The 18,595-nt window shown below is 46.8% G+C and overlaps 1 protein-coding gene across 1 annotated transcript in view; it reads left to right on the top strand.

The window, feature by feature from the left end:
- Positions 1 to 18,595, top strand: part of IQCA1 (IQ motif containing with AAA domain 1) — a 117,934-nt gene that overhangs the window by 58,001 nt on the left and 41,338 nt on the right. Inside the window, exons 8-11 of the mRNA XM_059703636.1 lie at positions 5,788 to 5,907; positions 10,733 to 10,808; positions 16,178 to 16,284; positions 16,726 to 16,827. Of these exons, the coding sequence (XP_059559619.1) occupies positions 5,788 to 5,907; positions 10,733 to 10,808; positions 16,178 to 16,284; positions 16,726 to 16,827 (405 nt within the window). The remainder of the gene's footprint in view (positions 1 to 5,787; positions 5,908 to 10,732; positions 10,809 to 16,177; positions 16,285 to 16,725; positions 16,828 to 18,595) is intronic.

Raw genomic sequence — 18,595 nt, 5'->3', positions numbered from 1 at the left:
ATGCATATAGTCAAGTTTATATTTGTAAAAAATAAAAACAGTACAAATACTTTTTAATGAAAAGAGCATAATCACATTGATACTAAGCCCCCAAAAGATTGAGTACAAATCGAACCACAGATCAGTCTTCCTTATGAGTATTAGTGCAAAAATTTCAACTGAAATATTAGCAAACTAAAACCCAGCAGCACCTTAAATAAGCAGCACACCGCAATCAAGCAAGCACGGTTATTCCAGAATGTAAGAATGGCTCAATCTCAGGATGTATGTGAATACACTGTGTCATATAAAGAGAGCCAAACATGGAAACCATAAGCTCATCACGGCGGATGCTGACAGGTCGTTTGGAAAATTCAACATCCATTCCTGATATTAAAAAATTTAAAAAAACAATGAGAATATACACATACTTCTTTATCATGACAAAATATTTCCATCTTAGTTCAAAAGCCAATGTCATGCTTAGTGAAATTCACTAGAAACATTTCCACTAATGTCAGGAAAAATACAAGGGTGGCCTTGGTCATCATTGTCCCATCTGATCTATGGATTACTGACAGACAAAAAAAAAAAAAAAAAAAAAAAAAAAACATAGAGATGTAGAGATGGGAATAAAAGAGGCAAAATGATCACCCTTTGAACATGTGTTCTATACTTACAAAAACAAAGAGAATGAACTGAAAAACTACTTTAACATATATGAGAAATCAGATGAGGGAGTTAAAAAATTAATGTACAGAAAGCAGTAGCTTTTGTGGGTACTGCTAGATAGGAAATATGATAAAAGGGCCCATTTACAATAGCAACAACACAAACATAAAATACCCAGGAGTAAACTTAAATACGTGTTTATGTGAGGAATAGTTTAAAATATTCTGAGGGATGCGAACAAAAAGATGGGAAAGCATACAGTGTCCTTAGGTAGAAATACTCAACATCATAAATACTTCAGCTCTCCCCAGCATCATCTATAAATGTCATTGACCCAATAAAAATATCAGGAGCATTATGTTGGAGCATGGGTGGGAGGGGGTACAGGGAGTGTGACCAACCCAATTCTAAACTTCAGGTAGATAGTGAATAACCAAGAACAACTAGTAAAACTCAGAAAATAAAGTGTAATGAGGAGTAATGAGCCCTGCTGTGTATGAAAACATGTCATTAGAGGACCATTGGTATAAGCAGATGACTAGAAAGACACATCAGAGGAAAAGAATGGAAACTCAAGAAATATACCCAAGTATATATTTAAAGATAGTTATATAATAAATGTGGCACCTCACCTTTCTTGTATAAGGAAAAAAAAGACCATCCTTTATAATAAAAGACTAATATGCAAATTATCCCCTCGACCAGAAGTTTGACCAGAGGGTGGGGCCAGCTGGCCAACCTCCTGAGTCCCCTTCCCCCGGCTGGCCCAGCTCAATCAGTCCCAATCCAGGGCGGGCCAGCCAGACCTCACCTGTGCATGAATTCATGCACCGGACCTCTAGTTTAATATATGGTATTAGAATAATCAGGTTGTCATCTAAAAAAGAAGAATATTAAATCATCTCTTTATCCCAGAATGGTTTCAAATGGATCAAAGATTTAAATGTCACACAAAACAAAAACACAAAAGGACTTGAAGAAGCCAAGGAAGAAATATGTCATAACCTCATGGTGAGAAAGACCTTTCTACTGCTGTTGAACAATCCCAGGTCATAGAAGAAAAAATGATAAATTCAACTACACACAAAAAATAGTTTTAACCTGCATGGCAGAAGCAACCCCAAGTCAAGTCAAATGGCAGAGGACTCACTAGGAGGATTATTTGTAGTAAGTATCATAGAGAGAGATGATTTTTCTAATATATAAAGAACTCCCATGGCTCTATAAGAACATGAATAACCCAACATAAAAAACAGCCAAGAGATATGAACAGACCGTTCTCAGAACAGAAAATCTAAATGGATTTGAAACATAATAAAAGGTGTTCAGCATATGAAAAGATAATCACCCTCACACATATAAGAGAAATGCAAATTAAAGCTACATTGCAGACAAAATTGATCAATTGAACCTCATCAAAATTCAAAACTTTTGCATTTCAAAAGACATTAAGAAAATGCAAAGACAAGAGCAGACTGGGAGAAGATATTTGAAAACATACACCTGATAAAGGACTTGTATCCAGAATATACAAAGAACCCTTACACATGTCAATGATGAGAAGATAAGGCAATGGAAAACTTGACAAAAGACTTGAATAGACAGTTCACAGCTAATAAACACATGAAAAGATGCTCAACATCACTAGTCATTAGGAAAACAAAATTCAAACCACAAAGAGATACCATTTTCTACCCACCAGGATGGCTGTTATCAAAAAGATTCTTGCCTCCTGGAATAATTGCCACTGTCAGCACATGTTTCTCCACAGGATGTGGAGAAAAGGAAGCCCTCATACAGTGCTGGTGGGGATGTAAAATGTGGCAGCCACTTTGGAAAACCAATTTGTCACTTTCTTAATAGTTAAGCATAAATTTACAAATGACCCAGAAGTTCCTCACTTAGGACTCTATCCAAAAGAAATGAAAATATATGTCTACACACACATAAAATTATAGATGAACTAGAGGCCTGGTGCACGAATTCGGGCATGGGTGGGGTCCCTTGGCCTGGCTGGCGATCGAGGCCTATTGGGGGGTCAGCCAGCTGGGGGGAGGGGCCGCGGAAGATTGGCCAGCTGCCCCCCACCCCTGATCGGAGCTGAGGGGGAGCCGGTCAGCAGGGGGGAGAGGTCATGGGAAGTTGGCCAGCCTTGGAAAGTTGGCTGTGGGAGCTCACTGACCATGAGGGGGCAGCTCTTGCATTGAGTGTCTGCCACCTGGTGGTCAGTGCACGTCATAGGACCTGATGTTCGGTCATAATGGTCGCTTAGGCTTTTATATGCTAGTATATAAATATTCATAGCAGCATTACTCACAAAAGCCAAAAATTGAAACAACTTAAATGTCCATCACCTGGTGAATGGAGAGGTGAAATGTGGTCAATCCATGCAATAGAGTATTAGCCATAAATAAAGGAACAAACATCTGGTACACACTGCAACATGGGTGACCTCAAAGACATGCTAAGTGAAGGAAGCCAGACCCTAAAGACTACATGTTCTATGATTTCATTTATATGATATGTCCAGAAACATTAAATCTGTAGAGGCAGAAAGTAGACTAATGCTGGCCCGGGACGGAGGAGAGGGGAGAGAAAAGGGATTAACAATGAATAGACACCAGGGAATCTTATTGGGATCTTGGAAATGTTCTAAACTTGATTTATGGAGATGGTTTCACAGCAAATATATGCTTAGAGTACATGTACGTGTGTGTACATATGTGTGCATTTTGGAGGATTTTGCTATAGTTGAAGAGCATGAGCAAAATAAATTCAGTGTTGGTTTAAAAGATGGACCACCACAATCATATACCATTTTTCATGGACATGATTGGCAGACGATGTTAGTTGCTTTCTGTACATGGGTGTGGGCACACACACACGTTTTCATGTATCTATCTACCATGTCTCTGGAAGCATATCTAAGGTATGAGTTGGCTTTCTAAAGTGGATCTTGTTGGCTGGCTCACAGCACGGGAGGAAATGTTTCGCTACATGCTCTTTTGTTATTTTTGAATTCTGAGCCATGTGAATGTATTATCTATTCAAAAACTAAATGAACAAACAACACAATTGATAAGGCTTTAAAAGATATTCTGGATTGTATGCTCCACAAATAACGATTTTATCCTTTTTGCAACTGCTCACATTTTTATGTATTTTTAAAAGTCTTTCCATTTCTGAAAGTTTCTAAACTTCCAAGAACCAAAAACTGCCCATGCCCCACAGTGCTTCAGAATACAACACTCATGGGCAGCCACAATTTGGTTCTACGAGTTGAGGTGAACTCGATCCCCAAGGAAAACATTGCTATTTTGACAAGAGACTTTTAATCCTGTCCAAAGACACCCTTTTTATTACCAAAAAATACACACAACACATACGTCACCTCTCACCTCCCCAGTGCCCTTCTCAGGGCCTCACCCCACCGCAGTCTCCTAGAATGCAAGCTCACATGACTATAGTTTTGTTTAGGGGGTTTTTTAAGTCCAGATGGTGCCAGAATGGCTGCTCTGTTCATGATAAAGCTGTTTTTCATACTTTAAAAGGTGTGAATTAAGCTCGCAAGAGCAACATAGGTAATAAACATCAAAAATATAATACTAGAGTGGCAGTGTAGCTCAGTGGTTGAGTGTCCACCTATGAACAAGGGGATCAGGGTTCGATTCCCGGTCAGGGCACATGCCTGGGTTGTGGGCTCGATCCCCAGAGGGGGCGTGCAGGAAACAGCGATCAGTGATTCTCTCTCATCATTGATGTTTCCGTCTCTCTCCCCCGCTCCCTCTCCCTTTCTCTCTGAAATCAATAAAAATATATTTTAAATACATATATATTGCTAGAGAATGAACTGAGCATTTGGGTAAATACTAATAAGACATAATCAGGTGGCCTTGCTCCCAGGAGGATGGGTGAGCACAGCACGTTAGAGGGGAGGTGTCAGCCTTTGAAACCTATTCCTTTCCGTTTCTTTACACTTAGACTACACATGCATGTATCCTGAAGCTGCAGAGCGTTATTCTTACTTAACTATACGCATGCCATACTATAGGATGAGTTTGCACATACCTTTCTCGTCTCACCTCCTCTCTCCTACATGATGAAGTGCATCCTGGTGAGCACCGGTTTAATCCCCGCTCAGCCACTCACTAGCTGTGTGTCCTTGACCAGGTTACTGAACTCTGTGCCTTAGTTCCTTCATCAGTAAAATGGGTGATAACAGCGCCACCCAGGGCTGAGAAGAGGAGTAAAAGAGTTAGTCGGTAGAGCTTGCAGAAGGGGGCCTGGCATATTGCCAGTGCTGTGGACGGACGTGTTAACTTCGTTTTAGAGCTGAGAAAACTGAGTCTCAGATCAGGTATGTTGCTCATCTCAGTCCCATGGCCAGTGATGAGCAGAGCCTGAGGGTCAAACAGGATGTGTGTCCTACATATCATCCTCACCCTCCCAGCTCCCAGAGTCCATAGCTCCCCGTCCCAGCGAGTGAGAGCTCCTCAGGCATCCGTTGTATTGAACTGAATTGTATGGCATGTTAGAAGCCTTTACTGATTCTTCGAAGACGCTGGTCCTGTGTGAACCAGGTACTACTTAACAAACATTTTAATTGTAGAGGAGTACACGGGTTTGGTCACTGCAGGAAATACAAAGTAAACCACAGCTGGAAGAAACCAACTCGGAGAAGAGGCGCGTGATCGTTTACGGGGACGTGATGCTGTTGCAAGAGCAGCTGTCACCATCGGAGCCCCCGCAGGAAGCAAGGCGTCCCCAACTGGGACTGGGCGAAGAGGTGTGGCCAGCCTGGCACTGAGGCCGTGGCTCGTGGCTCGGGTGTGGAGGAAGCCTCGATCCCCTCGTGTCATGGAGCCGCTGGGAGTTGAGCAGCTCTGCCTTGGGGAGGAGCTGGGCTCAGAACGCCTGACCTCTCTCCATCTGCCCTCAGAGGCCTGACTACTGCCTCCCACTGATGAACCCGCCCAGAGGCAGGCGAGAGCCTGTGATGTCCCAGGAGGAGCCAGCCTCCCGGCCCAGAGCGGGCAGAGACCCGAGACTGACCAGCAAACACTTCCATCCAGACTAGAAAAAGTCCTCCTCCTGATAGGTCCATTAAAATGCTACCATTGTTTTGTGTTTCACCAGGTTATTCAAGATATTATTGCAAACCAAGAAGAGGAGGAAAAAAGAAGGAAGGAGAAGAAAAGGGAAAAAAAGCCAGTCAAAAAAGTTAAGGAAAAGAAGGCACCAAAAGAAAAAAGTAAGGTAAGGAATTTGGAATTTTAGAAAGTTGAGTTTTTTGCTCTTTTGCTTTGACTCCATGGGATCATCTCAGGTCTGCTGAGATGGCAGTCAGTCCTTTCCGAGGAAATCACGCTGTCAGCCAGCGGTTTTCCCCCTTTGTTTATGCTGATCAACAGTGGGTTGCCATCCTTTCGATGCTGAGGGGGGCCCCCTGGGCATCCCCTTCCGGACCCAGGCACTCCGTCCCCAACTGCCCAGAATGTTCTGACCTCCAGATCTAAGGGAGCTGATCCACCTGAGGTTACCATCCCCCACCCCCAGGGCAGCTGCATCCAAGGACAGTCACGTTAGAGTACCAAGGCCCAGCCCCTCACCTCACTGGGGCCACTCCAAAGGGCTCTCCCAGTTCCTGGCTCTCTGTGGGGTCAGCAGAGAGCTCCTTGTAATTGCGTAACCGTCAGCTTCTCCCTGGGCCCCGAGCCGCTGCTCCCTCCCCGCCTCTCCTGTGGGTGCTGCTCCCAGTAAACCCTCTGAGTATCTCCACGGAACCCAACTCGTGAGACCACCTATTGCCCTGCTAATCTGCCTACACCCCAAAAGTTATAAACTGTTCCCTCATCTCCCCCCAAAAAAGACAGCTCACATGAGAACGCTGATTTAATAATCCTCCTCTCGCTTGGTAAGAGAGGTTTAAGCAGCCCCCAAGAGTAAGAACAATTGGAAGAGTTTCAGTGTTATTCTGAGCATCTCTTCTCTCGGCATGCTTGAGGGCGCCTGCCATTTGCAGATTGAAAATTCACTGTGAGTGAAGCTCGTTTCATAAAAATCTGAAAGTACTACACGCTACGCAATCTGGTCTGTGTTGAGTGATGGTATTTTATTAACTAGCTATTCGAGAGTCACCTAAGGCCTGGCCAGTGTGGCTCAGTGATTGAGCATCGACCCACGCACCAAGAGGTTGCCGGCACGATTCCCGGTCGGGGTACATGCCTGGGTTGCGGGCTCAATCCCAAGAATGGGGCTTGCATGAGGCAGCCGTTCGATGATGTTCCTCTCTCATCGATGTTTCCATCTCTTTCTCCCTCTCCCTTCCTCTCTCTCTCAAATCAATAAAAACTGCCCTGACCAGTTTGGCTCAGTGGATAGAGCATCGGCCTGCGGACTGAAAGGTCCCAGGTTCGATTCCAGTCAAGGGCATGTACCTTGGTTGTGGGCACATCCCCAGTGGGGGGTGTGCAGGAGGCAGCTGATTGATGTTTCTCATTGATGTTTCTAACTATCCTTCTCGCTTCCTTTCTGTAAAAAAAAAAAAAAAAAAAAAAAAAAAAAAAAAAAAATCAATAAAAATATATTTAAAAAAATAAAATCAATAAAAACTTTTTTTAAAGAGTCACTTAACGATGAACAGTTTGGAACAAAAAGCAAAGTTTGAGTACATCAGTATTTATGATGTAGTTGCAAATGAGAGACGACACCCTGCAGAATCATTTAGAAATGAATTTAGTCCTGAAAAGTACAGGTTTCCAAAGTGACAGTGTGATTATTAAAAGAATAAATGGTCATCACTAGTAAAAATTGGTATATTTAAGTTATGCGGGTATGCTTCTTAGAGATCAGACTATCTTTCCAATTGACTTTTTTTAAATATATATTTTATTGATTTTGTACATAGAGGAAGGGAGGATAGAGAGTTAGAAATATCGATCAGTTGCCTCCTGCACACTCCCTACTGGGTATGTGCCTGCAATCAAGGTACATGCCCTTGACCGGAATCGAACCTGAGACCCTTGAGTCTGAAGGCCAATGCTCTATCCACTGAGCCAAACCGGTTAGGGCCCCATTGACTTTTAAAAGTATTCTAGAATCAACCCCCAAGTGTCTGGAAGCATTCCTGAGACCAGCCAGCGAAACCCGTGTGTGAGTTGGTATTTTGACCTGTAGAAAAATGACATCTGTTACTCATGCTGGTGGGAGGGTAAGGCCTGGAGAGAGGAACTAGTTCTGTTGAACGTGCACAGACACTGACTCACGCGGCCTGTGTCGCGGGGCAGAGCTGTGACTATGCTCTGGTATCTCATAACCTAGTGGCTTGTCAGTCACCAGCCACATGTGTATAATCAGGAAACCAGGAAAGACCTCATAGTTTTAAAAAGCTGATAGGATTATCTGAATATTTGCACTAACCTCTATAAACAGAAAATACTCTTCAAAATGTCACACAGGGAGAAGATTGAAAGCTTCGTATGTTCCTGAGATGTTACAAATGAGCAAAGGTAGCAGGGGGGCTATTGAGAGGGCCCTGGAGGACAAGTATTGGAGGCAGGATGAGGGGTTCCAGGCGGGTTCCAGGCAATCTCCGAGCCAGAGAACCAGAGGACAGCTTCAGAGAGGGATGTGCGGCGGGTGGGACCGCCAAGGTGCAGCGGGTGATGGGCTGGGGGGGCTGGCGGAGCCTTGTGCCTCCGGAGAGGAGTCAGCTCCGGGCAGTGACTTGAGCAGCTCGGAGTTCAGCAAGTTATAGTCTAAGATCTGTGCTGCACGGCCAGGTTGTGGGATGGACTACAAGGGAGGAAGTGACCAAGGCAGGGAGGCCAGTCAGGTGCAGGACGGAAAGGCGGGGAGACCGGAGATGGTGTCAGGGCAAGGCACGGCCACCCAAGGACAAGTGTGGCCTGGGTTCTGAGCCATTCAGGAGTTTGCTGGTGGGGGAATGCCCAGTGTTGCTCAGTGGTTAGAACATTGGCCCACACATTTAAGGGCAGTGAGTTCCATTCTTGGTCAGGCGTACATATCTGGGTTGTAAGTTACATCCCCTTCCCAGGTCAGGGATGTAACTTACAAATTTCAAAATGAGCAAAATACTGAAGGTTTAAAAGAGCAACCAAAGAAAGGGATAGGCCCAATAAACTTCAAGGGCTGTCGACCAAAGGAAGAACGTCGTCCAGAGGAAAGCAAGCACTTTCATCATGCTTCCCCCTGCCGTGAAAAGGTGTCTCCGTGACCGCCTGGTACGTGGGCACCGTGTGGAGCACTGCGCCCCGACGTCTGGGAGTATCTGCACTACCAACATTCTCTGCGGCCAGGATCAGATTCCCCAATTGGCCTCCATGTTGCGTTCCCCTCAAGAACTTAATATTTATTACAGAAACAAAGTCATACAAATAGACCTATCCATCTCACTTTTACCTACGTGCCTTAAACACCTATTCTGGGACCAGACGCAGTGCGGAGTTGAGGCAGGGTACAGAGCATCAGCGACATGGAACCCTGCTCCAAGCGAGCACTCAGGACATGTGAATAGCCAGTAATCCGTACAGAGAAACAGACGCCAGGATGCCAGAGCGTCCTGCTGAGCAAGGGGAAAGTCCTTCTGCTGGGGGAATCCAGGACGGCCTCACAGAGGAGGGGACATTTGCCTCAGATCTAACAGGAATTTTCCACTCCTGTTCTCCCTCCTCCTCTTATCCCTCCCCTCCTCCTCCTCCCCCTCCCCCTCCTCCTCCTCCTCATAAAGGCAGTATTCTCACCTGTAGGGGCTCCCGGAGGCTACCTAGGACATGAGTATCCAAAACAAAAATGGCAATAATCGTTAGCAATACATTGACTAAAAAATGTCAAAGACCCATAAGTCCTCAGTGACACCAGAGGAGAGAGAGATGAATAGGACCTCAGAGAAGGTTAATTGCAGTTATTTCAAATTTCCCGGGTGACCATACATTAGCTCTTTCCTCCAAGGACATGCTTTGCCCAACACTGGTCTTCTTGCTGACCTCGCAGGCTTTTCTCAAATGACTGGATGTAGGGTAGCCAGGAGCGGCGGTGGCCAGCCCTGGGCACTGGGGGGATGAGGGTTGGGAAGGGACGTACCTTCCCAGTGAGCTCGGGTCTCCTGTGGGTCCTGGATGGTGGGGCAGCTGTTCCCTGGGCTCTGAGCCCCTGGTGTTTCTGGGCTCAAGTTCTCCCCCAGGTTCTGCAAGGCAGGTGGTCTCCCTCCTGGGCTGCAGCAGCCCCGCATGATTTGTGAGCTGTGACTCCAGGCAGGCCCTCCATGAATGACCCCCAGCACCCCGACCCGCTCCGCCTCGGAGCCCCTCACTCTGTGAGCTCCGTTCACCGGTCTCCCCTCCGGCCCTGGGTGCATGGTGTCCGGAAAGGAGGGACACGCCCATGTCCTCCGGGAGCCACGCTGGGGAAAGTGCTCATTGTCTGGTGGCCCCGCTGCCTCTCAGCTGTGGAGGGAGTACCCGGGGGCCAAGGAAACCTCCTCATGGACATAACGTCCACCACAGTATTCCCCTCCCTCTGTGGGGTGACAACAGCCATGAGAGTGGTCTGCAGGCACCTGTCACTCGAACGGTATAAACAAACATTATTGCTCAGAAACATCAGATGAGGGTTTGCAGGCCTGGCTGTCACAGGGGGAGCCGCGGGGCAGAGGGGACTTCTCCAGGGGGTGAGGGCTCAGCCTCACCTGCAGGCGGTGCAGGGACCCAGGATGGCGTGGTCAGCAGGTGCTCGGGCAGGTGGTTGGCTCTGCCCTGGAGCCCAGGTGGGGCTTGGATGGCATCTTGGCGGAGGAAGGGGATAGGACCAAACTCAGGGCGTGGGGACCGCAGGGGAGGCGACCGGTGTGGGCAGCGGTATCAGGGTGCCTCATGAGGCAGCAGCGGAGCTACGTCTCCTGAACCATCCACGCCCTGAGTCCGGCGGCCCGCAAGGGTGCTGCCCAGGGAGGAGTCTGTGTGGGGACCATGGGGGCAGGAGTCAGGACAGATGCACCCCTTCTGTCCGGTCTCGGCAGATGCACTGTGCCTGCGAGTCACAGAAATATCATTCTGCTTAACAGGAGGAAGATGAGCCGTGGAAAATGTCACCCAGTGCTTTCCGTCAAACAATAGAGGAAGGAAATAACGTATACAAAGGTCAGTTTTGGAGAATGAGAGCAACAACTGAGGTGTCACTCTGTCCGCCTGCAGACCCCCTGACCCCAGCACCCAGCGCCCCGTCAGGAGAGGCTGCGAGCATGCAGCTCAGAGCCAAGACCTGCCCACCTCTACTTTCAGATTCTTTTGAGTGCCTTCCAGGCATACAGTGGGTAAGGAAGAAGGCATATAGTGGGTGAGAAAATAGGATGAGAACATAATCCAAACCTCCATTCTGTGTTTGGACCCCTAACACTTCACATTCTCTGGCTGTAATGAAAGGGAAGGAAGCCATGTCCTGGATGGTTTGACAAACCGATACTATCCATACAGCAAAAGGTTTTAGCCCTGAGAGACCTGTGCCCAAATACAACACCGTTCTTTGTCCCTGTTCTCATAATTAGCACAGCCACATCCAGCTGGAGCTGCAAGCGTGCGGATCGGCCTTTCAGATGTTTCCACGAAGATTTATAAGAACAATTGTCCAATTCCTTTGGGTCCAGTCCACCCTCGGGTTAAACCCCAGCACAGAATGACTGGCCACAGGGACTCTGGTCGTTGGTGCTGATTGGTGGTAGTTGGGAATTGCTCAGAAATGCAACAAGGGCGTGAAGTGGAGTTTCCCCAGCGTCAGGCACATGTGCGCCTCCTTCTGACTCTGGTCCTGTCTGGACAGCACCCATGCGATGCCGGGGTCCAACCCCAGCGGGTCCAGGGGTCCCCAAAGGTGTGGACGGAGTCGGTGAAGAGGGAATGACACAGAGACAGTGTTCCGTTGATCAGCAACCTAGCCAGGATCTCCAGCCAGGATCTCCAGCCAAGTTCTGGTCTGGATCTCCAGAGAGTTTCTGCTTAGGATCTCCAGTGAGGTTCTGTAGCCATGTTCCCTCGCTAGGTTCTTCAGCCAGGTTCTATCCAGGTTCTCCAGCCAGGTTCAGTCACCAGGTTCTAGTCAGGTTCTCTTGCCAATTTCTGTAGTCAGGTTCAGTCCAGGATCTTTTGCCATGTTCTCTCCAGCGAAGTTCTTCTGTCTGTAGGTTCTGTGTAGGTTCTGTCTTCTTGGTTCTCTTCTAAGTTCTGTGTTCTAAGTTCTGTCTCTTAAGTTCTGTGTGTTGCTGTCTTGTTACATCTGTATTTATACCAGTTGATTCAATCCTATCAATCTCTATTACAAAGGTTAGGGCGTTTCTTATCTCCATTCCAGGGAGTAAAGATTATGTAGCTCAAGCATGATTGTTCATAGTTAAAGTGATTAATTACCCGCCTGGCACTTAGTTGAGGGGTTTTATTCCCTCCCTAACTTCAGGGGAAAATCCCTACCTGGGGATTCAACCTTTCTCGGAGAGGTGACCTTGGTTAAAACACAGCGCCAAGAAGGTGAGCAAACATATTAAGAACCACATGCCATATATGCCAGGTCCCTTGAAACAGCAAGGATGGACCGGCTCCCGGCAATGCTGGTGGTTACATAACATATTATTAAATCGACTCGTGGTTTTACCCCAATAAATGGAGCCTTATCCTCAGCCACAATCCCAGTGTCCTTACAGGTTTGATATACCAGTTATCCAAAGTAAGAGTGACGTGTACCCCTAAAATTTTCTCACAAAGCACTAGAGCGAGGGTCTTGCTCTGCGTGAAAGGCTGACCTGCGGGAGAAGCCCAGAGGAGAGGACAGTGTTGGCAGGACTGGGTGCTGCTCTAACTGGGGAGGAAGGCAGGGGGGCGGGGGGGAATCTTAAACTTATTAGGGGCTCCAGACATGCAAAGATTAGTGTTTCCCATGCTGACTTCAGTTCTTCACAACAACCAGGACAGGTGAGCATCACTGCCCCCTGTCGGCAGGTGCTGATAGACCTGCTGTCATTGAGGTTTGAGAGTTTATCCACTCTTTAACCAACAACAGAGCGGAGCAGTCACTATCAAAAACATCCATTCAACACCATTGGCTGTCTCCCGCGTGCCTGGCACCGTGCCAACCTGGAGGTACAGAGTGGTACATGCCAGCAACACGCCTACTGGATGGTGGCGGTGGATGGGGTGGGGACAGTGCCATATGCTGGGTAGCTTGTGTAAGTTAAACCCTCACTTGTTTCCTATTCTTTCGGACCTTCAAGCTCATTTTCCCTGCCTTCCAACAGATTAGGTAACTGACCAGAAGCCCTGGCTCCCAGGGCTCGGGCACCTCATCCTCGGGCCTTCCTTTGCTTCTCCTGACTGCCACACCCTCATCCTCTCATTACCCCCTCGTTGAGGTGGAGCCTGTCCTCCAGGGCACCCTGAGAAGGGGACTTCAGTGCCCTGTTCATCTAGGTATTGTCCTGCACGCACACGGGCAACAGTTCCCCAGCATTTGGAAGGCCTGGCTCTCTTCTCCTCTGAAAACAAGGGAGAAAGAGAAAAAGTGGGAGAGAGCAAAATCTTCATCTACCATCATAAGAAGTCAGGAGCTTGTAGCTAACATTGGTAAATCAACAGGTAGCACTATAAGCATGTTATTTAGACACCGGGAGAAGACCTGAGAAACAGCCAAAGCTCATGTGAAAATACATCACTTCACACCCTGCTCCCCTGGGCTGCTCTGCTCTTCCGCCCACAAGCCAATCACACTTCCACCTCAGGGCTCTCGTACCTTCTGTTCCCCTTGCCTGGAATGCCTGTCCCTGCAGGCCTTCCCCCCTGACCCGGTGCCCACCCTGACCCAGCTTGACTTCTCCCCATCTGACTTGGATGTGTGTGTTCCTGCAGCGGGAAGCCAGGTCCTTGGAAGCAGGGCCACTCCGAGGGCAGAGCCTGGCTGGTAATGAGGTTCCATAAAATCCGAATTTAACAATTTGTGGAGAAAGTACTTATACATTACATAGCATTGAATAAGTCAGATTTATGAATACATCTGAATTTTTTCAGTGAATACATCTGAATTTTTTCAGTGAATACATCTGAATTTTTTCAGTGCATTTTCTAATGAATGAATGAACGTGGGAATGAATGTCATCAGGCAATGTCCTGGAGGCGGACAGACAATTTTTCATCATAATCTTTTAATACTCTCGAACTTTGTTGAAGACAATGTGCATGCGTTGTTTTGATAAAAGGAAAAATTAATTTGGGGGAAATCTTACGTTTCCTGGAGAAGCCAAGTCTTTTAACCGAGGAAAAGCTCCAGGAAAGCTCTTGAGACTATCCATGCCTTTTGTGTAGTATCTGTTTCCATTATGGCAAAAAAAAACCGAAAACTAAAACCAAAGCAGGCCCAGTGGCCCTTCCGGAGCAGGACACGGTGTCACTCCCCTGGGCGGGTGGTGTGGCACTTTGTGTGTTATCTGCCAGGTCCTCAGTAACTTAAAGAAATGAAATGTCCTGTCTTAGATCTCTTTTCTTAAAAATCAAAGGTTTTCCTTTTCAGAGCAAACATTAGCATTTTAATCGCTGAGACGAAGCCCCCTCCCTTTTCACCCCCTAACCTGTGAAAGCGCCTGGCCTGCTTTTCAGTCTCAGATAAAGGCTCATTCTCTGCTGGAGGGGGGAGCAGGGCAGGGGTTGCCCTTGGAGGGCAGTGAATGGCTGCCTGCATTTACAAATGTCCGTGACATTCTTGAAGGGATTGAGAAGTGCCCTGTGCAGGAGTGTCATGAGAAAGGCAAAGTCTCGGTGGAAACGTGGAAACGAGGCCCGGACCGTGTGAATGGAGTGGAGGTGCGGTTGGCGTGCTGCATCGCTGTGTTACAGTTACAGCGCCGGCAACTGGCCCCGAGGGGCGACTGCTGTTACCCCAGTAACCGCGTCATGCTTTCCTTTCTGTGGAAGTCTGTGTCCCTTTCTGCTTTTTTAAAAATGTCTTATGTGTTTTCCACCTGGCACCCTACACAGGTATTACAATATTACTGACTGTATCCCCCATGTTGTACTTTACATCCCCATGATTTTGTTGTCACTACCAATTTGTGCTTCTTACTCCTTTCATCTCTTTCAGCCAGTCCCCACCCCAGCCCTCCCCACAACTAGCAGTCTGTTTTCTGTGTCTGTGAGTCTGTTTCTATATTGTTTGTTCATTTATTTTGTTCTTTAGATTCCACATCTAAGTGAAATCCTATGGTATTTGTCTTTCTCTAATTGACTTATGTCACTTAGCACAATACCCTCTATGTCCATCCACGCTGTCTTGTCGCGAATAGTAAGGTTTCGTTCTTTTTATGGCCAAGTAATATTCCATGTGTATAGGTACCACCACTTTTTTGTCCACTTGTCTATTGATGGGCACTTGGGTTGCTTCCATAGCTTAGCTGTTGTAAATAATGCTGCGATGAGCACAGGGGTGCATATATTCTTTTGAATTAGTGTCTTGGATTTCTTTGGATATCTACCCAGAAGTGTAGTCGCTGAGCCATCATTTTTAACTTCTTTTTGAGGACCCTCTATACTGTTTTCCACAGCAACTGCGCCTGCCTGCATCCCACCAACAGTGCACAAGGTTCCCCGCCTCCCCGCATCCACACCAGCACGTGCTGCTTCTCGATGTGTTCTTCTCATTATTGAATGCATTGCTTCCCGATTTGGTAAAACAGTATCTAAGTGAAAAGCAAAGTTAATAAATAACAAAGCAGTTTTGCTTTATTGAAACACTTATAAATCACTGTTGGAGAAGATTTAGTCATCGTATAAGTTAGAAAAGAGTTGTTATAAGTAGATAGTACATTCTCATTAGTTATTGTTATTAGTTAATCAGATATTTACTGTTAACAAATAGGACACATTTAAACCTTTTATAGTATTTTCGAGGGGGAAAGCTTTAAACACATAAGAAGAAGCATGCTATTACTCCTCCATCTCCAATTCTCCTCATTTAAGCTTATGTACGTTTCAGCAAACCAGCTGAGCTTTCGGTGCACACACCCAACACGCTAACCGCAAGCTCACCTTCCGGAGGGCTCGGGACAAAAATGACGTTCATTTATTTATGACTGAAGGCGTTTTTCACACCAATGGGATGATATAGATGTTTTACGCCATTGTTTTCCTCATGCTCTGACTCTGGAAACGGGGGAGGCCACTCTGGCCTCTCTCACTCGTGGGAGTGGTTATTTCAAATAATAAAAACTCAGCCCCGGCTGCCAGCCCCCTCCTGTATGCCCACTCCTGCCACATGGGCCCATTCCAGCCTTTGAGGTCTTCTGCCCTTGCCAGACCTGGATCCAGACTGGCTGTGCCCGGCCAGCTTTCCTGCTGAGTCGCCGGTCCCCGCAGTGAGGTGGGCCCGCCCGACCTGTGTGTAGAAAGTAAACGCGTGTTTTCTGTTGCAGGAGCTGCTTATCTGTCTTCATGTTGAAAGAAATGCTCATTCTCCTTTTCTTTGTCCTTCTGGAGCATAGAAATATGGAAGAATAAAGACGAGTCGTTGAATTTCCTCCAGGACTACGATCCGGAAATGATCAAAGAGGAGAAACGGAAGGAGCTGGAGTCGGAGATCCGGGTTCAGGTAGAGCAGTGGTTCTCAACCTTCCTGATGCCGCAACCCTTTAATACACTTCCTCATGTTGTGGTGACCCCAACCATAAAATTATTTTTGTTGCTACTTCATAACTGTAATTTTGCTACTATTATGAATCGTAATGTAAATATCTGATATGTATTTTCATTGTTACAGATTGAACATAATTAAAGCATAGTGATTAATCACAAAAACAATATGTAATTATATATGTGTTTTCTGATGGTCTTAGGCGACCCCTGTGAAAGGGTCGTTTGACCCCCAAAGGGGTCGCGACCCACAGGTTGAGAACCGCTGAGGTAGAGCCACACTGCTGGCGTGCTGACACCACGCCCTCATGGCAGCGCCGTCCTCCTCATGACCGACCCGGAACTGAGGACACACCAGGCATGCAAGTCACCTAAAAGCCGTGTGTTTGTATTCACCTAGGTTGATGAGCTGATGAGACAGGAACTGAAAAACATCAAACTAGCCGTGAACAGAGAAAAGGAACTTCCGGTCAAAGCAGGAAAGAAGAAAGGAGGTAAAAATGTGAGTAGTGAATGAGTGGGGGGGATGAGGCCGAGGGCAGATTCCAACCCTGACAAGGAGCCCCTTTCCCAGGCTCCAGCAGCGTGGCCAGGATGCTCTCCCTCTGCTTCCGGGGAACATGCCTTCCCTCCCTGAATCTGCCTTGTTTTACCACTTAGCCCTTGGGTTGTGGGGATAAAGTCAACCCTCACCATTGTGGGTTCTGATCGCCCAGGCCCCAACGATCGGAGGGGAACTAGAGGAGCCAGGGCACGTGCCTCACATGCCCACCCATCTCTCCCTGTAGGTAGATCTGTGAAGGTGGGGGGCCGATGGCAATGAGCAGCTTCTTTGGAGGGGTGGGGGCAGATCAGATGAATTGAATTTTAACCCTTTGCGGTCGTATGTCTGCTCTCAGCCACCACAGCAAGGAACTGTATGAATCTTAACTCTATTCATTCATGTATCAGTTCATAATTTCTCCGAAAGCTCTTAAGTGTCTAAGCGACCTTGTCACGAACCAAAATATTGCCCCGACAAATTGGAGATATCGAAACTCAATATAAACAAACGCCGTCGTTCCACACTCGCCATGCAAAACACCGTGGCAAGTCAGTCGCCTTTTGAGAGTGAAGAAATCGACAAGCTTCGGAGATACTTCGCAGAATTCCAAATAAAGCTTTACAAATTACGTTTAACTGTAATTAGGCATTCTCGCTTGTTAAGATATTTCAAAATAATACTCCAAAATGGCAAAAAGAAAGTTACCGAAAGAAGTGAATCTGAAAGTAACGATGAAGAGTTTATTTTGGCACCTTGAATACTGACTCTGACATAGAAAGTGATAACGTTTGTAGTGATTCTACTAGTAGTGACGTAGTTCCAAAAAAGAATTAATAAATCTTGTTTATCCTTCATAATCTTGCATGTTATGTATCACTGCTCTTTCAATGGAAATTAATTCCGACCAGTACGACACCCATGTCCAAATTTAATACGACCACAAAGGGTTAAATTGCCGCGGATCCTTCTCACAGTGGTTCAGAGTAGCCAGTTGGATCCCAGTAATTAAAGTTTCCTTCCTAGGGCCCTGTGAGGTCATAGAAAATATATATATATATTGGTCTCTGTCTACTTCTGTCAAAGAACTTCTGAAACCCTTGTAGATTTCTAAGTGATAGGAGCACTTGGAACATCTTGTTCTGATGGGGCAGTGCTGGGCAGGCTCCTGGATGGGTCGGGATGGGAGGTGGTCCCCAGGAAGAGCATCCATGAGGAGGAGCCTGGAACTCTCAGCCCCACCTCCATTCTCTAGAGGAGGGAGGCTGGCCGGAAAGGGGGAGGGTCATTGACCGTGCTGACGTGAAGAGGCCTCCATAAAAACCCCAGGGCGGGGTTCGGAGAGTGTTCAGGATGGTGAACAAATCACATGCCAGGGGCTTGACACACCCCAACTTTACTGGGTGACACCCCAACTTTACCGAGATTCTGCACTCAGGACTCTCCCAGACCTCGCCCCGTGTGTCTCTCCACCCGGCTATTGGTCTGTATTCTTTACAATATACTTCAGTAGACATGTTTCCCTGAATTTTGTGAGCCGTTCCAACAAATTAATGGAACCCGAGGAGAGCATCGTGGGAAGCTCAAATTTACAGCCGCTGGTCTGCAGCATTCTCACCAAGCAGCCTCATAAGAAATTATTATCATTCCATGTTGATTTTCTGGCCAGGGGGACATCTACAGGGTCCATTTCCCTGGACAGTTCTATTTCTTATTGTAAATTAATCGA

The sequence above is a fragment of the Myotis daubentonii genome, chromosome 7 (assembly GCF_963259705.1).
Source record: "Myotis daubentonii chromosome 7, mMyoDau2.1, whole genome shotgun sequence".
In the NCBI taxonomy this organism is placed as follows: Eukaryota; Metazoa; Chordata; class Mammalia; order Chiroptera; family Vespertilionidae; genus Myotis; species Myotis daubentonii.
Note: the sequence above shows the minus strand (reverse complement) of the source record. Positions and strands in the feature narration are given on the sequence as shown.